This window comes from Marmota marmota, unplaced genomic scaffold (genome assembly GCF_001458135.2).
Source record: "Marmota marmota marmota unplaced genomic scaffold, marMar, whole genome shotgun sequence".
NCBI lineage: Eukaryota > Metazoa > Chordata > Mammalia > Rodentia > Sciuridae > Marmota > Marmota marmota.
In genome coordinates this window covers 13,366,186-13,390,378 of record NW_026000016.1, presented here as the reverse complement: position 1 = coordinate 13,390,378, position 24,193 = coordinate 13,366,186, and the positions used below count along the sequence as shown (strand labels likewise).

At 43.3% G+C, this 24,193-nt stretch overlaps 1 protein-coding gene across 1 annotated transcript in view; it reads right to left on the bottom strand.

The window, feature by feature from the left end:
- Frmd4a (FERM domain containing 4A) overlaps positions 1–18,749 on the bottom strand; it is a 574,514-nt gene extending 555,765 nt beyond the window's left edge. Inside the window, 1 exon segment of the mRNA XM_048809187.1 lies at positions 18,526–18,749. Within this exon segment, the coding sequence (XP_048665144.1) occupies positions 18,526–18,570 (45 nt within the window). The 5' untranslated portion in view covers positions 18,571–18,749.
- Positions 18,750–24,193: the final 5,444 nt, after the last annotated feature.

The following is a 24,193-nucleotide window of genomic DNA, read 5'->3' as shown; positions in this document are numbered from 1 at the left end:
AACTCACACATACAGATGCTCCCCCTCAATGTCACTATCCCCCACCCCAGGACTTGCTCACTTCCGTTTGCTCATGGCAGCCACCATGTGCTTCCTAGTGCTTTTCTATCTTCTTCCTGCCCCCAAAAGTCAACCCAACACCCTTCTGTGGACTATAAGTCCCTGATAGCTCTCACAAAAAGCCATCTCTTCCTTCTTTGAATTTCCAAGCATAAGCAGTTGAATTCCACAGCACGGCAGTTAGATACTCCTCATCATTTGGCATTTCATTTCACCGTGTAAGTTTATATGTTGATTTCTCAACCTAGACTGCAGGGTCACTGAAATAGGGATCATGTCTTCAAATCTTCTTGTATGGAACTCCTGGTGCTACATAGTTATCAGGGATCAATGTGTATTCAGGAATTAAATCCCAATCCTAGATATCTGCTTAGTAAGATGTGCTAGATAGCTTCTCCGTGCTTTAGGTTAAAATTAATTTGATATTTGAAAAGTGTAATAATCCATTTTCTCAGTGAAAATAAAAAGAAAGAGCGCTCTGAGAAAGGGAATAAAATTTGGGTATAATTCTTGGGATATAAAATTAAAAGGCCATCTGCCTTTGAGCTGCAGCAGATGTGTAATTGATATTCACTGCTCATTTGCCACTTGAATTTTGCAGACATTTAATGCTGTAATTGTTTATACAGTAAGATTCTAAATACCCTTTGGAGAATAGCTCACTTTTCCTATAGTCCCCGTACTTCCTACCAGCAGATTAAAATTGGCTCTTTATTTAACTAGAGCTTTGAACATAGAATTAAAATAAAACAAATTTGCATGGTGCCTTTTTGAAGATAGTAATTGGACAATATCTATAAAAAATTAAGATGATAAACTCTTGATCCTGCATTGTCCGTCTAGGATTTCAGCTATGTGAACAAAGATGTATGCACATGAATGTTCTCTGAAGACAGCTTGCAGTTATAAAATACTGAACGTTGCCTAATTTCCATCAATAAGGGATTGATTAAATACATTATATGTCATTCATATAATATGATATTGTGCAGCCTTTAGGAAAAATAAAGTTACTGCTATAGGAACTGACAAGGAAAGATTTGCATATATGTAGAGTGTTTTTGGAAGGATACACAAGAAACTACCTGGAGTGGGAGGCAAACCTATTTTTATAATATACCCCTTTGTATTTTAAATATTTTGAATCATATTTAGCATTTTATTTTTAAAATAAAAAAACAGTATTAGCAGTTGAAAGGATTTAGATCCAAGACTGAAATGGCTAAATATCTAGGAAGAGTTGCAAAAACATCCTTGCCACATTATTTGTTTGTCCACATAATCATAATTAAAATTATAATATTTATTACCAAGGTCACTTTTCTCCTTCCTTTTCTTTTTCATTTTGTTCATCAGATCCCAGTTATTTTGTAACTGTCACTGCTCGGATTTGGACAGGTGGTTCTGACTGGTGCTTTTGGGGTGGGTGTCAGCAGAGGTAGTAGAGGTGAAATAGGCTTGGGTTCTGGGCGGACAGCTCTTCAGGACATGACTTTCACAGAAAGATGGTTATGTTTTAAATATTTTGATGTTCCCCTAAAAAAAACTCATGTACCAACTAGAAGAAAGCTCTTTTAGTTCTATTTACATGCACACTTATCTAACAGATGTTTTCAGTTGTTCACACAATAGCATGAACCTACTCCTCTTCCCCTACTGGAGAATCCTAAAACTGTGGCCTCCTCTTTCCAGTTTCCGTTTTGGTTGCAGCAGCCTAGGTTGTTCACTGTTCAATGTTCTTAGATGCAGACAATATTCACTCTAATTAGTTTCAACACAAAGGGACTTATCACCAGATAGTGGAACGTTTAGGAATATGTCGGAAATCAGACAATGAAGAAAAATGCCCAACCTCAGGACTGATAGAGCAGAAAAATTACTACTGTCACTGAATTACCACCTCTGACATCAGAGACAGGCATGAGCATTTTCACAAGAGCAGATCAAAAAAAAAAAAAAAAAAACTTAGTATTTTCCCACTTTGCTTGCAGGAGAAGCCAGATCACCCATGTAACCTCTGCAAAAGAGTCTAGGAGATGTATGTTTAGATCCCTCATCTCTATAACCTAGGAAAGAATTCTGCAGAGGGGTTGTGGCAGGGGGCTGGGCAAGCAACCTGTAACATGTCACATAAATGGTTCTGGCCCATAGAAAATAAGCAGACATGTCCTGGGGAGCTTCCTGAAGAGACTTTCCTCTTTCATAAAAATAAAGAGACACAAAGCGAGCCCTCTTTACTGTTCTTTCTGGTTTTTGACACAGGTATAATGGACATGATGCTTGGAGGCCCTGTCACCTTCTTGGATCAATGGGGGGATGCCCTGCAACATACCCACCCCACTCACATTTTTCATCTTTCCATGTACGTGAACTTCTTTCCTTGAGTCTGTAACTGTGCTTTACAATTTCCTCTCCTCCTCCTCCTCCTCCTCCTCCTCTTTCTTCTTGAATGCAAGAACTTTATTGAAAGAAAAGTGCAATGAAACTTTTCAAATGCAAACTTGTCAATGTCAAAGGGGAAACTTAGACACCACCCCACAAGCGCAGGACCAAGTGCAGAGTGGATTCCTTCTAGATGTTGTAGTCAGAGAGGGTGCACCCATCTTTGCCAGCAGAGATCAACCTGTGCTGTTCAGGGGGGATGTCTTCCTTTTGGATCTTTGCCTTTGGTGTCACTGGGCTCCACCTCTAGGGTGATGGTCTTGCCCGTCAGGGTCTTCACCAAGATCAGCATTGTCTGCGGCAGCAACAGATAGCAGAGCAGCGATGGGATGATCAGCCTCCACGGATCTCTTGTGCTTACAATTTCCACATTCCCAAAATCCCTCCTTCATTTCCTCCTGTTCCTCAAATTCTCATCCAATGTCTCCCCTCTCCATCTCCTAGGTCTTCTGTTTACTTATTCACCTCCTATTCCTTCTTCATTCACTTGCCACCTGGCTCCTGAGTCTGTCACACTGGCAAAGCATCTCACCAAAAGGTCCTCATGTTGTACTGACTGGAAATTCCACTAAGTAAAATCTCTTTGCTGCACTTGACACTCCGTCTTTGTCTTCATTCAAGGCCTCTCCTCCCTTTTAATGTAAGATATTATAGTCTCCTTGGCCTCCTTCTAACCCTTTTTTCGTTCTTCTGTATCTCCTCTTGGATGGGCTCTTTCTACCCTCTCGCTGTAAGTGCTCATCCATGGCTCATGACTTCCCCAGTCTCCACTCTGTGGTTGGTTTTCATCCTTTCTCATTTTTTATAACCATCACCTGAATTCTGAAGACCCTTAATCAGCATGTCTAGTCCAGACACCTTCCTTAGCTTCACACACATACACCCAGCCACAGCTAACCACCTCTGATAGAATGCCTCCTGAGGCCCTGAGATGAATATGTCCCAAACCTACAGTTAGTTCTTTGCAAGTTGTTTCTCCTGCAATCTCCATCTGCTTGCTCACCCAACACAAAGACCTGGAGTCATCTTGACTCCTCACTCTGCCTCATATATACCATGAAAGCTGATTCCACCATATCCTTCCTGTCCTGCATCAGTTTTCTACCCGCTATCAACAGAGTGACCTGGTCAAAATGCAAACAGGACTATTCCATGCTCTTCCTTAAAACTGGTCCAATATCTTTCTTTCATAATTTACAGGACAGGGGTCAAGTCTTTAGCAGAGTGTAATCCTCCCTTACCTTTCCAACCTTGTCACCCGTTCCTCATTTTTGCTCCAGCAACTCTAAACTTCTTGACTTTTCTGAAATGTCTCATGCAACTGTAAAACTGTGTTTACTGATATTTTAACTCTGCCTGAAATTCTTCCTTTATTTCATCACTTGGTCTGTACTATCAAATTCAGATACCCTCTCTTCCTGATGCCTTTCCTCATTTGACAAATGTTTCTGAGAACTTTCTATGTGCAGGTCCTTAGCTAAGAGCGGAAATCAATGGGGAAGCAGATGTAATCCTGCATTTAAGAAATTTAGAATCCACATATTGACCTCCCTTCCCCAGTTCTCCTGGTGGGCTGGATATCCTCCTCTGGGCCCTAGCAGCAGACATGTTTGCTGCCTGGGTAGCAACCACACCATCTCCTTTCCTGCCTTTAATGTGAGACAGTGGGAACTGACTCCATTTCCAGCCTCAGGACCAAATACCAATATACCTAAGCCAAGCATGGTGATCCCAGGCCTCTTGTCTGATAGCTATTGTTTGAATGCTCATCTGCTCCAAAATTCAAGTGGAAATTTAATTGCTACTGTGACAGATGGGTCCTTTAAGAGGTGAATAGACCACCCTTGGGGGAAGAATTGATGCCCTTCTAAGAAGGCTGTTTTAGCCCTCTCTTGCTCTATCTTGCCTTTCTGCCTCCTGCATGGGATGACGGCACAAAAAGGCCCTTGCCCAATGCCAGCTCCTGTGTCTTGCATTTCCCAGCCTGAAAAGTTATAGTAAAGAATTTATTGTTGCAATTTGGGGGAGAGAGGTTTCTTGTCTCCCTTTCAGCTTGAATAAGGAAGCATGTTGAACAGTTGCTGCTGACAGCTATATTGTGACCACTGAGGGAAGCCAGACAGAAGACAGAGCTCATGATAAGAGCAGAGCCCAAAGTTTAAGGGGGTGGGGGTGAGGGTGGAGCCAGAGCCAGAGCCTGGAAACTGCTCCACATGTAGACTTAGTGCCTGAACTCAAGAATTCTGCTATTTTAAAGCCTGTTGGAGCAGGTCTTAATAATGGGAGCCCATATGAACCACCTCTCACTCTCATTTTGTCCTCCACATGGAGTGACAAAAAGAAGGTACAAAAAGCATATAACTGAGCAATAGGCTTGGCCTGAATGGATGGCAGGCCAAAATATAAACAAAAACACTCCCACACAACTTCAGTGAGGCCATGTGGTACATTCAGTGTGAGGTAGGTAAATTCCCATGTCAAGGTGACCTTGATCTTGTAAGAGAGCCATCTTCTAATACAAGGTCATGGGACTTCTTTTTAACCAGGGCCATAGGAAGGCTTGGCCTCTGTTCTCTCCTCTGCTCTCACTGGCCTGCCAACAGTTCAGGCCAAGCCTCAGCTCAGTTATATGCCTTTTGTTCCTTCGTAGCCAGGCCTCTCCCCTCCAGTTCATGGTGTATTTCAATCCATCTTCCCTGTTATTTCATGAGTGATTTGTATAGCTCAACCCTCATTATGTTCTTTCCTGCTTAAAATCATTAATGACTTCTGATAAAATTCATGATCAAGGCTGGGCCCAGTGGCCCACACCTGTAATCCCAGGGGCTTGGGAGGCAGAGGCAGGAGGATTGAGAGTTCAAAGCCAGCCTCAGCAATTTAGTGAGGCCCTAAGCAACTCAGTAAGACCCTGTCGGTAATAAAATACAAATAGGGCTGGGGATGTGGTTCAGTGGTCGAGTGCCCCTGAGTTCAATACCTGGTACTCCCCCCTGTGTCTTGCATTTCCCCCCCCAAAATTTCAAGATCAACTTCAACCTTCTTACCATGTATTCATAATGGATTTTGTGTCTGCCTCCAGCCAAATTTGGGGCACTTTATCCTCCATTCCCTTTCACCTTCCCCACACAGTTGCTGGGACAGGCAATTGTCTCCTTTGCATGTGTGTAGACTGTTCCCTGTACCTGGAATCATCCACCACCATCACCCACCTCTCCCACCTCCACATTCACCAAACTTCTTCAAAATGTTTCAAATTCCAGTGCCGCTTGAGGGTCCCTGAACCACACACCTGTGCTCTATGTACCTCGACTATTTCTTTGCTGTAACATTGACCTCACTGTATTGGAATTGTTTGTTTGTTTGTTGACCTTTTCAACTGGATCCTCAGCACCCACCCCAATGCCTCTGACTGACATCCTCCATAAACAGTTTTAAAAGGAACGGAGAAGAGGGAAGGGGAAGACAGAGACTGGAAAGGACAGGGAAGAAGGGGAGAAAGCCAGAGCTTTCTCCTTGAAGAGAAAAGCCAGTCAAAACTGTCAAAAAATTAAGATTTACTTAAGATTTTTCACAGATTTTACTCGAAAAAGCTCAGATTACTGATTGCCCTGTCCAGATACCATTCTGAATTTAGAGCATTCTTTGCCGGAAAAACAAAAACAATAATAATAAGCATATTGCAGAAGAGAAGGTGTACTTCCTAGGCCCTCAGCTCCACACCCGTCCTGCCCTTGATGCTTCAAGCCTTTGGAGTGGGGATTCGAAAGGCTGCCTCCTCCTGTAGTCATGGAGAACACAGAGAAAACAAATAGCTATTGACACAGGTAATGTTCATGTTTCCCAATTGTAGCAGCATATGGCGCGAGTTGTAATGGCCTCGCGTAAAGCATTCCTGGCCAGTATTAATGACCAACTAGGTTAACGACCAAAGACCCAGCCTCAGGCCATGCACACATTCTCTTGTTCATTAATTCCTGGGAAATGACCTCAGCCATGTTCATTACAGCTCAATTATACTCACACTCCTCAGAAGAGAAGAAAGCGTTTTAGTCTTAATAACAAGCTATATTCCTTCTTGTACCTTGACACATGGGCAATAGAGACACAAAACAAGTTATTAGTCCAAATACCAAGCTAGTAAAGGAAGCAACACTATCGCTTTATCAGCTTCCATCCATCAATGAGAACTAAACCCAGGGAATTTAGAGGTCACTGAGCAGGCAAAGAAGAGCTTTCCTCACGATTCATTCACACATTGGTGTTCTCTGAAGGCACAGCAGGGCACAAAACACATGTGACCTCCAAATGTTCAGATTATGGATGAATATCTGAAAAAAAAAATTGACATCTCTGATATCCACCTATCATTCAATCAATATTAATAAAATATTTCCTCAAAGCCAGGCCCCACAGACAGATCCTGAGTAATGCAAAAAGTAAAAGACCCCTCAAGGAACAGGGAATCAAGATACACAGAATGCATACAGGTCATTGAAATTTTAGACATGACATAATTGGCCACTTGCATCCAGAGGTGGTCTAAATCATCTCCCCTTGAAAATGGCCTTAGTGACAAATGGCCTTAGTGAGCAAATCTGTGTGACTTCTGAGGCTGCAACACAGAATTAATCCAGTTCTGCCCTGCTAGCTCAGATGCTCAGTTTTGGACCCTGTGCCGCTGTGTCCATTCAGCTACCTGGAAGCAGCCATGTTCTAAGGGAGCCCAGGCTACATAAAGAAGCCCTAATCAGTGCTGAAGTCAACAGAACCAGCAGTAGTCCAGGAGATGGCAGTGCCCGCCCTCAGACATGTGAACAAAGGTGCCTCCAGAAGATTCCAGACTCCCAGCTGCCAAGTCACCCCAGCCCCTGACTGTTCCAGCTGAGTCTTCAGTGTGGGGCAGGGAAAAGTCATCACCTCTGTGTCCTGCTGGAGTTTCTGAAGGACAGGTTGGCAAGCAAGACTAGACAGTTCTGAAGTCACCAAGTGTGTGCATGGCGGGGTGGGGTGGGGTGGGGGGGTATTCAACAAGAGAAATGGCACCTCTCTCCCCTCCCTCCCCTGCATCACACACACACACACACACACACACAGAGAGAGAGAGAGAGAGAGAGAGAGAGAGAGACATACAGCTACTTTATGCCATTTCAGTAATAGTTCTTACATATATGTTCCTAGCTCAACGGTGCCCTAAAGAGATCTGTGAGAAAGTGCTGTCATCTAATGGAACAGCATTTAAGCTGCATCTGGGAAAAAAATAAAAACAAAAACACTCCCACACAGCTTCAGTGAGGCCATGTGGTACATTCAATGTGAGGTAAATTAATTCCAATGTCAAGGTAACATTGGTCTTGTAAGAATGCCATCTTACATTATAAGGTCATAGAACTTCTTTTTAACCAGGGCTATTGAAAGGCTTGGCCTCTGTTCTTTCCTCTCTCCAGTCTCTCTTTGGGATTTCTGTGCACCTACTGTCACTCCTAGATCTGTCCCTACCCCAAATCTAATCTTAGACCTGACTCATCCTGTATCCCCAACTGCCCCTCAGCATCTCTGCTGGGAAATCCCATTGTAACCTCAGCACCTTCGACTTGGAGGTGCTACGTGAACCACAACCTATTCTTCAAATTGTGTTTCCCACCCCTCTGTTGTCATGTATGCGACACTCCCTACACACAGGGCTGCCAGCGCTCTGCAGTCCCCAGCCTGCTCCTCCCTGTACATGGTCACCCATCACCAATCCATCACGCAGTCCTGATGAGTCTCCCCTCAGAATATCGCTAGAAATCATTCCTGCCCTCTCATTTCACTGCCACATCCAGCCTGCCTCATCCTACCCCCTGATACAACTGACTCTATGCACCTTTCCCCCTCTGGTCTCCCCAGCACACCCTGCATTTTACTTCCAGATTGAACTTCCCAAGCCCTACGTCCATTACATCAGTCTCTTCCAAAAAGAGAGTCTCCTAAGTGTTGTGGCTCCAAGCCAACTTCTTGCAAGAGCATTTACCATGTCCTCTCTCCTCTGGTCCCAACAACTGAGCCAGTATCACTCCTCCACAACCCCGATCCTGGATCCTTGCCCTGACTCAGTCCAACCCCTCTCCCTCCACACTCTGTCCTCTCCCTCTCTCGTCTCAGAAGTTCTTTCTCCTCTTCCCAATTTTAATGATATGCACTCTTCAAAATGGCCCCATGTCATTTTCCTCTAAACTTTCTTGATTGGATCTCTAGATCTCACTCCTCTGGATTCCTCACACTTTGTCAGTGCCATACCCTTTGATGTGGGGCCATTTTCTGTTGTATGGTATTTCCTAAAAGCTTACCATTAATTCTTCCCTGATGAGATGTGAGTGCTGAGGCAAGGTCTGTGCTCTGTGCTTACCTGAAATTCCTCCCAGAGCCAGGAAGTGATAAATCAACACCTGAATTTAGCATATATACTGAGTACAGTGCAAAGTGCTGGAGCCTGCTGAACTCCTTCCTGCCCCAGGGCCTTTGCCCTGGTGGAATGCCCAACCCAGGACTCTTCACCACCGATTTCTTCTTGTCATTCACCTTGCAGCTGAAATGTTGTCTCCTCGGGAAAGCCTTCCTCCACCCTCTGCCCTAAAGCTGTCATCCTAACACCATCTGCTGCTAATAATGGGTTTTAACTCACCATGGGGCACCCATCACTCCCTGATGGTTCTTTTAGTTATTTTCAATGTGCTTATTTTTCTGCTGTTTTTTTCCCCCAAGAAGAACCTAAGCTTGAAGACAACTAAAGCCTTATCAGTCTTTTTCACCACTGTATCCCCTCACATCAGAACAGTGTCCAGGAGACAGTAGGTGTTCAATGAGTATGTGATGACTGAATGAAGGAAACATATTTATAAAGGAAAAGAGACATGTTAAATATCACATACCAATAGTGAACTTATGTATATTTATGTGTCTATATATCTGTATATACACAAATAAATACAAGCCTATATATTTATATGAAATGAAGGAGAAAGTGAAGAGGAACACAAGAAAATGAACAATCCAGACAGAGAAAAGAACATACTCCAGACAGTGAGACGCACACAGATTTGAGGCAGTGTATCATTTGTAGGAGACAGAAATAGTCACACACTGCATTTTGGTCAACAACAGACCACATGAATGATGGTTCCACCAGATTATAACAGAGGTGATATTTTCCTGTTCCTGGTGACATCACAGCCACCCTAATACTCACCTGCCTATGGCAATGCTGGGGTAAACACACCTACTGTGCAGCCAGCTGGTTAAAAGTTTAGTGTGCACAAGTTTATAATGCATAGCATTTGAATATGATAAAAATGACTGAATTATTTGTTTATGTATTTGCTACGCTACACTTTTTCATCTTTATCTTAGTGTGCTCCTACTTATTGTAAAAAAAAAATTTTTTTTGATATGCAGCCTGCTCCATGTCACATTGACCAGGTCTCAGGAGAGGATCAAGAGGCCACGTGGAGTAATCAACCCACACTGTCCCAGTGTGCGTTAGTGCACCCCATGGTGTCCGTACAATGATGAAATCACCTAGCAATGCACTTCTCTGAACAGATCCCTGTCATTAAGCACGAGTGTAGTTCAACACTGCCAAAGCAGGTATTTTGAGGGGTAGAGGAGGGATCGATGTGGGACATGAGGCTGGGAGAGTGGACAGAGGCCAGGTCTTTAAGAGAGTAATATGAAATATTAAAAACCTGAGTCTTATCCCTTGTATGACCAGGTGTGGTTGGCGGATTTCAGGTAGAGAACTTAGATCTTCTCCTTATAATTCCCTCTGGGAAAAGCAGTGAGGACACACAATAGTGCCAAGAGACTAGAAGCAGGAAGAGAGGTGAGCAGCTCTGCAGGGAGCCCAGGTGGGAGAGGTTCTGGGCATGAAATTCAAGGTAGGGGAGGGACTGAGCAGGAGGCCGCCGGTGAGAGAAATGGAGGAAGCAGAAGCAGCGTAGGCTGCCCCTGGACCAGGTGGATGAGAGAGAGCAAAAGGTCAAGATGAGTCCCAGGGGACAGGCAAAACCATGCTACCATCTCCCAAGGCAAGGTTTATGGACCAGGGAGAAGATACGAAATCTTCTCTGGGGGGAGGTGAGTTTGGGGTACCTATGGGATAACAAGAGGGGTAAATCCAGTAAGTGTTTGGATTTGCAGTCGGACCTAGCCAGAGACACAATTTGGGCACCACTGCTGTTCAGATGATCCTTAAAACCGCTGACATACATGACTTTCCTTGAGGAGATGAACTGGGTCTGCCACTCAGGAAACTGCTTCCCCGGGTCTAGGCTGTGAGACTAAGTTTGATACCCAGGTTGTAAAGAGCATTCATTCATTTCAAGGCAGTCTGAGCTGCAAACCAAAGTTACCTTGACATTGGAGTTCAGTCTCCTCACTGGATGTGTACCACATGGTCTCAGTCAGGCACATTTCCAGGACCTTTGATTACCACCAGTCTAAATACCATATGTTCCATTAGACTTCATATGCTGGCATAAAATTCAATGAGAAACTGCTACCTCCACCTGCAATGTGCGCTTTCCAAACCACTACTGAGCTTCAGAAAGCAGCCATGCAATTAATTCTTAGCAGAGATGCACTAATAGCTGCCCATCATGCGTAGCAGGCCTGAAAGGCACACATTTTACATTTGCCAGAGAGAACATATTGCCGTCCATATTTTAGTCATCTCTCTTCAGAGGATTAGAAAATTTTGTAAGTTATTTAAGGGAGGAATGTAATTTAAATTTGTTCATGACTGGAATGGTTCACATGACCCTAGGAACATCTGCTTTTTAAAAATCATTGGCTGTTTATCCAGTGATGGTCATTTATTGCTCACAGAATGGAACACTAAAAGACAGAATTGGGCAACTTCTTTTTTGTTTTATGTTGAGTTTGGCTCTCATGCAGGAGTTCAATGAGACAAATTTGGAATGGATGGTCATTTCTGTCATTTTAAGACAAAGCAAACAACTACTAAAACTTACTATGCATTTGCATCGGGCCCAAAAACAGTGGCCAAACACTGCATGCACGTCTCATTGAATTAGCCCAAATCTTATGGGGTAGCTCTTCGTGTCTCATTTTACAGATGGTGAGACTTGTTCAACCTAGCATAAAATATTCAGACAATTGGATTTCTCCAGTTATATTTATTTTGAGAGAACTAAACCCATGATTTAGGAGTCACTGATGCTTCCTCCATGATTAGTTTCATAACAGTCCTACAATGGTACATAAGGTGCAGAACACTGTAATAACAATCTAATGTCTTTCCCTTGTTATTTTTAAGCTGCCCCTTTTGGTCATAGCTCTTCTCATTCAGGAGCATGCCCTTTCCACTCCACATGATACCAGGTGAGGTATCAACTAATCGATACACCTGCTTCCTCCCCACAGGTCTGGGCACACGTTCTAACCTGCTTGGTCAGAAATCCCTATCCCTGAAACCAAGAATTGGCCCCCAGGACAAGTCTGTTACCCAAGAGAGACAGACAGAGCTTGTGAATAGTGACATTGTCAAGAGCCATCCATGGACTATGCATGGAACTTTCCAGCATTGGAGCCAGCACTGGGGTAGATCTGGTATTTGGGAACTTATAGTGGCAATCCCATATTAAGACCACCCTTTACATATGAACTCAGCTCTGCTCAAAAAGGCCCCAACACAGCTCCAAAAATGGGGTGACCCACTGCAGCCATATAGCCACACAGCCTCTCAGAGATGGATGTAGCCTGCCAAGATGCTAATCAACCTGTTGACTGCAAGACATTATGAAGCAAGACTCTGCCCCTGAAATCTTATCCCTGCCTCTGATGTACCCCCTTAAATAAACCACCGGAGCCATTTTTAAACTGTTCAGCTCCACTTCCTGTGTGGGCTGGACCTATCAGATGCTCTGCTTTAAAAAACCTATTCTCTGACTCTGTCACTTATTTCTTCACTAATTATTTCAGACTTTAATTTTCTCAAGTGGCTTACACCCTCTTGGGCAGGAAAAATGACCCCTGGCGAGACGCTGGACGCTTCATGATAACACGTGAGGAAAGTCCTGTTTATTGACCTGCCTTCACCAGATCTGAGGACAAGTGACCCTAGAATGATTTTTGGGGAAAGAATATGCCAGAGACTAAAGTCAACACAGAAACACAGATAAAAGCAGAGTCAAGGTGCAGCAGAGCCAGAGAAACAGTTCTGACACCGCCATTCAAGGTCCTCCATCTAGCCTCCCCTGGGACTCCCCAGCTACGTGGGTCATAGGTTCCCCTTTTTGCTAATGCTGGTGATTTGAGTCAGTCTCTGTGGCTTAGACTCACAGAAACAGATTTGTCAGAAAGTAAAATGTTAAAGATCAACAAAACATGGTCTGAAAGAGTTATGGTCATTGACTTCACACTTCACCCACTGAAAGAGATACATTTGTACCTTAGACATTAACTAAAAAAAACTAGTAATGAAATGATTTCAGATATACCCATTGGAAAACTACAGTTTATAAGATGGTTATAGAATTTTAGGAAGATTTTAGCTCCTGAATGCAATATAATAATGACATAATGACATAACCAGTTCCCAGAAACTTTCTTACACTTAGCTTACTTTAGACAATCCATAAAGACAAATGACACTAAGAATCAGTTCTACCCTCTACCCAAACATCCAGGGCCTCTGCCATAGGCCTAATACTAAGATGACCCTACTCTGAATACAATCTTTTAGATAGCTACATCCTGGGTTACCATATCATTATTATCCTCTAAATCTCCATAGTTCGTAATAACATTTTTTTTTTCAAATTTATGAATTAATCATTATGAAATGCAGGGTAAGCATCTCATATTCTGCACAATTTGTCTGAGGCATCTTGGGCCATTAACTTCTCTGGATCCAAGTTCATCATGTAACAAGATGACGGAATACCCAGCCTGCCTGCAGGGTTGAGAACATCTGCTGGGTCAGAGACACAAAGCAACCTGGTATGGTGGCGAACCCCTATAATCCCAGCAACTCAGGAGGCTGAGGCAGGAGGATCACAAGTTCAAAGCCAGCCTCAGCAGCTTAGCAAGGCACTTAGCAATTCATTGAGACCCCATCTCTAAATAAATTATGAAAAAAGAGGTGGGGATGTGTAATCCAGTGGTTAAGAGCCCCTTTGTTCAATCCCTGGTAACAAAAACAAAAAAAAAAAAAGAAAAGAAAAGAAAGAAAGAGTCAAAGCACTTTGAAAAATATAAAGATTACTAATATTAACTCAAAAACTCAAAAACAAGATTTATCAAGACAGAAATCAATTTTATTCTATGCCTTTTGTCATTTGAAATCTAACAAGGTCCACTAAAAACTCCAAATAGAGTCTGGTCAAATATAGAGGAAAATTAGATTATAGTAATAAAACTAAAGGAACCTGCTCACACCCCACCTGCCTTTCAGACCTTGTAACCTTTCGTCACCAACAGGAAATCTGTCCAAACCAGTCAACTCTTCATCTTCCAAATAGTTCAACATCTCACGTAACAACCACGCTCCTTACCTTAATTCTGCTCCTTTGACCCATCCATCCCCCAACTCCTTACCTATTCTTCAAGAATCTCTTTCTGGTTGTGGCTCAGTGGTAGAGCACTTGGGTTGCACGTGTGAGGCACTGGGTTCAATCCTTAGCACCACATATAAATAAATAAAGGTACTGTGTCCATCTACAACTAAAATAATAATAATAATAATAAAGAACCCTCTCCTCAACTCTGAGTATGCTCCAGGGCTCACTTGGTTACAGTTGTCATGTGATCCTCTGAATTTTCTCTACTTTTCTAATTGAAAGAAGTGGAATTATAGTTCCCATATACTCCATCTTCTCTGTCCAATTAGATCATACAAGTTGGTGACTGGCTTGTATGTTTCTTATATGGAACAGATATTAGATGGATGGATCTAATTAACAGCAAATATTTGTTAATTGAAAGAAAAATGTCCAAATGAGGAAAATGACTGAGGAAAGGAGAATTTGCTTTTAGTTTTTTCTTTTCCTTCTTTCTTTTCCTGGCACAGGCCATTGAACCCAAGGCCTTCTGCAAGTTAGGCAAGTGTTCTACCACTTCCCAGCCTTCCCAGCCACCTTCCCAGCCCAGAATGAAAATCATGATAAAGTAAAATGAGGGAGATAAAGTTATACAACAGCAAGTTATCAAATGGACTCTTTTTAAAACAGACCAGGCAGCTAGTATATTCAAAATAAGCTTAAAAGTAAGAAATACAATTTTTACAATGGAAAGCACCTTCAGAGTCATCTAATTCACATACTTAATTCATTACAAATAATCACCCACTAGTTTCTCTAATTTGTGAATTGGAGTTTTTACATACTAAATTTCCCTATTGTAAAACACAACTATTGGCAACATCCTAGAAGCATAGTCAAAAAAAAAAAAAAAAAGAGAGAGAGAGACCTTAAAAAATGCAACAAGTCCTTTATGAATATAAAACAATTTCTACGTGCCAGAGTCAAACCAGACATCTTGACCTAGACTTGTGGTATCGTTTTTAGTTTACCCTTCAATATAGAAAATAATAGGTGATAAACAGGAAGACAGTATTATCCACCTAGAAACCTAGAAAATGCAAAATGGCTCAGAGTTGAGGGTCATCCAAAGTGTAGGAGGTCCTGGGAATTAAGCACTTGAGTTTTGATATGTAGCAGGAAAAATACTGGCTTGGCACTCAGAGAACCATTTTGAGACATCAATTTCAGCCATAACCATTGACGCATTTCCAAATTCTGATTTCTATTTTTTTTTTTTTACTTAAAAATAAGTCCTGGAAGGGATTACATTAGTTAATGTATGTAAAGACACTCTATTTACAGAAAAGCATAATTTGCATTATTATCTAACTAGCTGACTTAAATTAAAAGCTATTTTAATCTAGCTGTCCCAAAGATCTGTGTTTTCAGAATCTAAGAAATAAAAAGGCATAACCACCTTAGTAGCCCCTTAACTCTGCAATCTCCACTCTGGATTTAAAGAAATGAGCAAGAAATCCTGAGCCCTAGGACACTCCAGTCCTTGCAGTTTGCCGAAACACATGTGATTTCAACAAGTGACACACAGCCAAGAGCTTCCTACTCTGTGATTAGTCACATCCAGCTGAGGGCTCCCTACACCACAGTGAATACAGTGGTATCTTCTTTTGCCTCAGATTCCTGCTACGATGTGGGAGGAGGGCTGTTTGGGGGCATGTGAGACCATCTCCACCTTCTCTTTAAGTCCACCCTTCGTTGGTCATTTGGGGGACCCCACCTTGCACGGATGCTCTTCAGGCCCATTGCTACTCTCTATAAACAAGCAAGAGGTCCTCCCACCTTGAGGGGGTCAAGACATGCTCTTAGCCCAACCCTCCCAGATGACCCAAACCCAGCCTGGAAAGATACCTTAGGCACCATTCAAAGGTCACCAGTTCCCTAGGGTAGGATTCTTGACAGCAGAGTGAGAAGAAACCATGATCGTCCATTTAGCTAATAACATGAAATATACTTTCCCTGGCAGAAGAGCCATATGGGCCAGATAAATCCCACCATTCTGAAGACAACGCTGGTCACATGGTAGGTTGGAAATGTGGACAAAATGCTGAATGAGAGTTCAAGTTGGCTACCCAGGAGCCCTTTTCTAGACATCATCCTTCAACATCTTAAATTGTGTTCCACAATCTAAAAGGGGCCCTAGAGATTAGTACAACCCCCTCAGCAAGTGGCAGAACTGAGGCACAGAGAGAGGGAGTGACCTACACGAGATGACCCAACAAGTGGCAAGGCTGGAGACAGAACGCAGGGCTCTCCAAACCTCCAGACTCTGTGGCCACTTCCAGAACCACACAAACATATTTTTTCCTAGCATCATTTCTGAACTAAATATAACTTTGGCTCTGCCTCCTTATCCAAAAGCAAGGGGCATGGCTGGTTGATCTTCCCCATTGGTCTTCAACATAAGGACTCTGTAGTACAAAAAGATAATTACAACCAGCCTACCAGGTATTGACTCTCCCCGAAACGTGCATTTGTGAGCTCTGGCTCCCTATTACACCACACTACTTTCCCCAGTGACAGACGCTCGATAAATGCTGAGAACTGGTCAGCTGATTAATGAGCTAATAAATAATAATGTTTACAGCTTCCTTCCTGAACTCACAGCCAAAGTAGTTCCACTAAATGGCTTCTTTTCCTCTTTTCTTTTCTCTTCTACTTGCTTATAAATTTTGAGACTCATCATGCAATGTGTCAGGGAAGCAATTACTTTGGGGTTTACCCTTTAAAAAGAACATCAAAGTCCATAGGGGAAAATTTCCCCAAACCAAACATGAACCAGAAGAATGCACAGTGCCTCCAATTACACACATTGCTCCAGGGTGCTCTCATCTAATGGTCCGTCCGTGTCAAGAGCCACCTCTCCAGCTTCCAAGAGAGAGGCAAACCCCATCCTTTAATCCAAGCAGGAGTTGAATTCTAGGGAGACATCTCAGGGCAGAGGCCACTGATAAATGAAGGATAAGATCCGAGTGGCAGAAACCACCAGCACAGCAACCATAATATTTGGGAGCTTGAGTGCAGGCAGAGACAAGCAGGCCCAACTCTTTCTGGAGCTATTTTTCAAGAAAACTTTTCCTTTATGTGAACATCCTGGATAACATGTAGGTGCATGCATGCACATCAGTGCCGTGCACATAACCCAGACTTCCAGGACCCTAGCAGTCCCTGCTTCTCACAGATAGTACATTTGAAGTGAGTAGGCTGTAGAAGATAAGGTGTCTCGACAGCAGTGTTAGTGAGGAAGAAAAATGGGTAAAGAGCAAACTCCAGAAAATTCTACTTCTCCCCAAGTGAAACCCAAAGTCACAGAGGCCCATACAATTTCAACAATTCAAATGCCTCTGTGGGCCAAATGACATTCTGAGTAACAGCACCAGATATCTGTTCCTCTTAACTTGACCTGGCTCATCCCCCGCGAGGCAGGCTCCCCACTGCCTGCTCCTCCAAGTCACCCTAATAAACTCATCAGGCCTCACCAAGCTGCATTTCCCTTCTCAGTTAGAAAACAGATCAATAAGCCCAGCAGAAGCACTTTCTATAGTCTCTTGTGTAAATGTTGGGAACATTCCTGTGCCAAGCTGATGCATGCTACTTCCAGCAACCTTTTACCCTGACCTGTGAGCTACATGGCAGAGGATGGGGGAGAGGGCAAAATGACAGCAAAAGCAAACTCATAACCTTGGGTCAGGCAAAAAAAAAAAAAAAAAGCCAATCAGATTACAACCAGATGATGCCATGGTCTGTGTTTGTTTTAAAATGCTAAGAGCCAGGGCTTTCTTAACATGATGGAAATCATGCTGGGGGAAGTGAAGTAGGTCAGTGGTTCACACACATATAAATGTCTGGGCACCCCGGCCAACACCTCCTGTCAATCATAGATGGGAGAGGCGTTTCCTCCAACTCTGTAGCCCAAGAGTCACAAGGGCCACAGTGAACCTCTCCAGGTTCTGTTGGGAAATCTGAGCAGACACATGGGCTCCTGGAGGGAAGAGACTATCCAATCACTCTGAGGACAAAAATTCCACAGCTGTCATCAGAAGAAAACAAACAACAAACAAACAAACAAGGTTCTCTGGATTTTAATTTAAAAGACTAGGGGCAAGGGATACAGGAGCCCCCCCCCCCCAGACACCCTAGTGATCTATTTTGGGGGGCTCTTAGCACCTGTTTGCAAGCACGTCTCTCAAAATAGCATTCAGCAACAAGTTTCTAAAATGGCAAACCCACTGCATCTTTTCCCTGGGAATGCTTAGTCATGCTGATACTCTGACCCAAGAAATCATTTCAAAAGAGGCTGCAGGATGAAGCAGAGCAATGTTTAACCTGTCCGCAGCCATTGCAGCAGCTGCAGCAGCGGCCCCCAGTGTGGGCAGGGGAGACTGGAGTAGGCGCTGCCCGGGCCCCACCTCCTCCCCAGCACACTCACCATCAGCAGGCTGAGAGCAGAGTCCGGCACCAGCTGCACTGCCATGATCTCGGATGCCGGATGCCGATTCCCATGCACAAACACTCCTGCCGAGTCAGTCCGCCTGGGCCAGGGCAGCTGCAGAGTATCCACAAACACCTACAGTAAACCAGCCGAGAATCCAGACTTAGGGTGCAAAAGGCTCAAGGTGAAACTGGGCCGCATTTCCCATGGGGCGGGGAGGAGTGCAGGAGGATGTTGAGAGGATGGGGTGGGAGCTGTGCTTAGGGAGAGAGAGAGAGAGAGAGAGAGAGAGAGAGAGAGAGAGAGAGAGGAGGAAAATAGGAAGCTGCAGGTTATTTAAAGGTGAGCCCTTGCTAGCTTCTCTAAACTGCACAAACACCGAAACCACATCAAACACAAATGTAAAAGCTCAGAGCACAGAATTTTTCACTGTTACCTTAGCCTCAGCAACAATTCTTTTTTTAACTGACAATTAAAATAAAACATTCCCTATTGCAGATAAATCAGCCAGCCCAAGCACACACACACACACCCCCTGCATCTCTCAGCAATTCTGCTGCATAAACATGCTGAATGTCACAACCTACCGCTTGCAATCTGGTCAGTGTCTTCTTTCCTGCAGATAGGTGTGTCCCTTTCACAAAATCAAGTATCTGGGAGGGACAGAGTCCAATCTGACCAGGAGGTACCAGACAGTCACTGGAGATCAGCAAAGGCTCTTATCATAGCTGAGGAAGAAGTCACTTTATGAATTGACCCCTTCCACCTTCCCCAAATCTACTTTTCCTCTCCAAGTAGACTGGCCAGCTCAGTTCCCCGCAGGGCTAACATACTTACTGGAAACACAGAATTACATTGCCTTTCTGTTAGCGTCCTGATCTCCCTGCCTGTACCACATGTATGCAGCATAGACACCCTCTACCTCTCCCTCCCTCCCTGCCTCCCTCCTTCCTCCCTCCCTTTCCTCCCTCCCTCCCATCTCTCCACAGGGCTGCCAGTTAGGAATTTTGAAGGATCCTCCCTAGCTCAGGGAAGGGAGGGCATAGGAAGCTAATTTGTAGTAAGGAACACTGCGAAGACAAAAAGGCAAATTAGCCTTGAAAATCATATTGTGGAGCATTTTCCCTGGAAGATGTCAATGGAAAGAAGAAGAAGAAGAAGAAGAAAGAAAGGCTGCCCAGTCTTTTTATATATATGAGTGGCTCAAAAGGCTGCCCAGAGATTGAAGTAAATCCAGACATCTTTTTTATGAACACGGCTGAACATGTTGTGCTCTTATGGAGTCCACATACTCAACTAAAATGGTAATCACGGATATTTCCGGCAACAGTTTTCATGTCCTTTTCTGATTTCTTCCTTCACTCACTTGCTCTAATGACTCCAAAATTTCTTAAAATTAACTGGACAGTGTTAAAGGTAGGAATCAGGAAACCGACTTTCTAAATGAGAAACTGGGGGAAGAAATCAACAACCTTTACATCTTTCTGGGTACAGTACAGTTGTTGTCCCTGTAAATTTTATACTTTTAAAAGTATTTATTTGATCATCACAGTGCTTGACAGAGTAAGTGCTAGAAAATGTTTGACCTTGAACCTTTTTACCATGTGATCTGAGTGGATTCTACCACCACTAACCTCGGGAACCTTAGAGCATATCACTCCCTGCTATCAAGTGCCTGGAGATTCAAAATCAAGTTGACTGTGTGTCACTTTGCACAAAGCTGTGGGAACATTCCAGACAGGTGGGTGGATTTCATAATAATATTCAAAAAGCAATACTGATGTTCATATTTTATAAATCATAAGGGTGGTTTAATGAACATGTCTATGATACTTCCTTAAGGAACCCAAGCCTAACCCAACCTTATAGGTAGATTTCCAAATGTAACCTGCTGACTTCTGTGGAGCGTCTACATCGTCCCTCCAACCTCAAGGGACTTTTAATATATCATCTGTGATGAGAAGGCGACAAGAATCATGTGTGATACAAGATGTGACAAGTGCTATAATGTGACTTAAAAAAAAAAATCCCTTATGGTGGCACAGAGACAGGAGAGTCTGCTTTGACTTCCAGAACTTTTTAATTCTTGAGCTGGAAATTGAGGAAGAGCAGGACATGTTTGTTTGTTTTTATGACTTTGTTTTCTGATTTTATATGCACTGTGTAACTAGAAAGTACAGAACACCTAAGGAAAATAAACTGTAGGAGAGCTATTGCAAGGGATGACTACTGTGGGCAGAGGGTGGGCGTATCTTTCAGAGAGATGGACAGGTCAGGTGTGGAGAACCATGAGCAGGTTGCAGGGGTCAGCCTGAGAGATTCTGAGTTGACCACAACTCCAGTCCTTTCTAAATTTCTCTTGAGACAGGGTCTCACTAAGTTGCTTGGGGGCCTCACTAAGTTGCTGAGGCTGACTTGGAACTTGTGATCCTCCTGCCTCAGCCTCCCAAGCCTCTGGGATGATAGGGATGTGTCACTGTGCCCAGCTCATGCTTTCTTTTTGCTTGGAAAACCTAACTCCACATGTGCTTGAAACATAGCCATAATTACCTAGAAACTCAGGCCTGCAGCAAATCTCTTATAGGAAGACCTCAGTTTCCACCTTGAGGACACAAGGGAGGTAAGGCGGGATGGCACCAGGGCAGGCAGGAGGAGCTCAGTCATGAGCAAGGGCTTCCGGACAGGTGTGGAACCTCCCCTCAGAGGATGGCCCATCATGAAGAGGAAACCAGCAGCTACCAAGAGACCACTGCTGCCCACTTGCTGACCACTGTTGGTCAAATTAACTCTATAGGACACTCAATCCCTGGGGCTCAAGGCTATTACCAATTCCTCTTGGTAGCCAAGAAAAGCACAGCATCCGGGCCAAGAAGTGGAGGCAGAGACCACAGGCTTTGTGAATCTGGGCGCTGGAGTGCTAAGGCTGCTCCCTCAGTGTGCCCAAGGAAATCATCCCAAGGCTGGCCACACAGTGGAAGCTGGAGCAGCCAGCAGTGGCCTGATTTGAAATGACAGTAACTGAACTACACGGGGACTCCATCTCACTCCAGTCAGAATGGCAGTCACCAAGAATACAAGTAACAATAAATGTTGGCCAGGATGTGAAAGAAAAGGCACACTCATAGATTAAGGTACTCTCACAGATTGCTGGTGGGACTGCAAAGTGGTGCAACCACTCTGAAAAGCAGTATGGAGATTTCTCAGAACTTGGAATGGAACCATCATTTGACCCAGTTATCCCACTCCTTAATATATACCCAAAGGTCTTAAAATTAGCATACTACAGTGATGCAGCCATATCAATGTTTTTAGCAGCTCAATTCACAATAGCTAAGCTATGGAACCAGCCTAGGTGCCCTTCAACAGAGGAACTGATAAAGAAAGTGTGGTATACATACACAATGGAATATTATTCAGCCGTAAAGAAGATGAAATTATGGCATTTGCTGGTAAATGGATAGAAATGGAGACTATCATGCTAAGGGAAATAAGCCAGTCCCCAAAACAAAGGCCAAATGTTCTGATATGTGGATGCTAACACACAATAAGGGAGGTTCGAGGGAAGAAAAGAAGTTGGATTAGAGAAAGGGGAATGAAGGGAAGGGAAGTAGGTGAAAATAGGAAAGATAGTAGAATGAATCGGACATCACTTTCCTATGTTCATATATGAATACGCAACCAGTGAAACTCCACTTCATGTTCAACCACAGGAATGGGATTCTAGTTAGGATAAATTATACCCCATATGTGCATAATATGTCCAAATACATTCTGCTGTCATATGGATATAAAAATGATTTTTTAACAAAAGAAATGACAGCAACTGGGATCCTCAAGAAGCAAGTAGCAAAAGGAGCCAAGTAAATCTGGAAAGTAAATCAACTGAGTTTGATAAAAGCATATATGTTGTTTGTGTAACTTTCAATGTCAAAAATTATGTACTTCAAAAATGTTTCCCTAAGTTTTCTATTTGAGCATTCATATTTGCTTTGTTGGTGTTTTTTTAATATTTATTTTTTAGAAGTAATTGGACACAATACCTTAATTTTATTTATTTATTTTTATGTGGTGCTGAGGTTCGAATCCAGGGCCTCGCACGTGCAAGGTGAGTGCTGTACCGCTGAGCCACAAGCCCAGCCCCTGTTGGTACAACTTTTAAGTTATTTTTAAATAATTATGGTTACTCCGTTTTCTCTATCATTCCCCTTCTGGAGAGGAATGACTGGATGTTAGAACTAGGTAAGCTTATGTCTCTGTTTACACCTGCAGCTCTAAGCATCAAGCACTAGCAGCAGCAGGTACTCAATGATAGTAAGTTGTAATAGTGGAGATGCCCAACTATTAGGTAGGAAGAGGAAGGGACATGACAACACCCCATGGGGTGTGCAGCATGTGGAAGTGTGTGAGGAAAAGCCATAGCACGCAGAGAAGGAGCAGTCAGAGGAGGAGGAGGGGGAGGAGGAGGAGGAGGAAGGCCCAGAATTCAAGTGGAGCTAGTTATGAACATAGAAGTCAAGCTGCAAGGAATCATAGGGCAGTGTGTGGAAAGAGGAATTAATTTATACAAATAGACCCTCATTTAAAAGCAATAAAACATGAATTATCTGCGCCCTTTCACAAACTTGTTCAAAAGCAATTAAGGTCACAGAAGGCAGAAGGTGTGGGTGATGCAATCCATTCCTCTTAGCAACTAAGTTCCATTCTTGGCTAATTTTATATCTCAAAAAACCTACACACATAATCCATTTCAGTTAGCTCCTCCTGCAACTCCTCAAATGAAGGGTAATCAAATATCACACCCATCAAAAACCATTACAAGAACTAATCGTTACATACTTCTGTCTTTGGCATGAGGCTGTTATTAAGAATTCGTCCTAGGATCACTACCTGTGTAAATTGCCCCGTGGAAGAGATTGGTCACAGAATTTAGCACAAGGCAAATGTCTGTCCTCCTGAGGTGACTGGTAGATGAGAGCTTTGGCCTCAAAATTCCTGCTGTACCATTTTAGTCTTGGAAATCTGAATCTGTATTCTGTCATTTGCTTTCTGATCTAGGGCAAGTATCACGAGAGTGAGGTGAAACTCAGAAAACATTATACGCTATACCTTGTGTTAAGCTGCACATGGTAGGTGTTAGGGTTAACAAGAGGTGTTCCCTAAAAGCTTATTGTGAGATAATGCAAGAAAGTTTAGAGGTGAAAGGATTAGATTATGAGAGGCTTAACCTAATCCGTGTAATAATCCAGTGGATTAACTGGATCGTAACTGTAGGCAGGTATCCGTAGGCAGGGGAAAGTGGATAGGGGAGGCCTTTGGGGTATATATTTTATCCCTGGTGAGCTGAGCTCTCTCTGCTTACTGGTACCATTCCTGAGCTGCTTTCCTCCCCTACACCCTTCTGCCCTGAATAATCTGCCTTACCTCAGGCCAAGAGTTACAGTTATCCATCTATGACTATGACCTCTGAAACTGTGAGCCAAACTTTTCCTCCTCTAAAGTTGTTCTTGTAAAGTCTTTTCATCACAGCAGTGAAAAATCTACCTAAAAAAGTAAGCTTTCAATAACTGATAGTCCCCTATTAGTCCCCTTTGCATTCTGAGGAGAATAATGTGACTAATCACAATTGGCACAGTTGATGGCTGGAATGCTCAAAGTCTAGATTTAC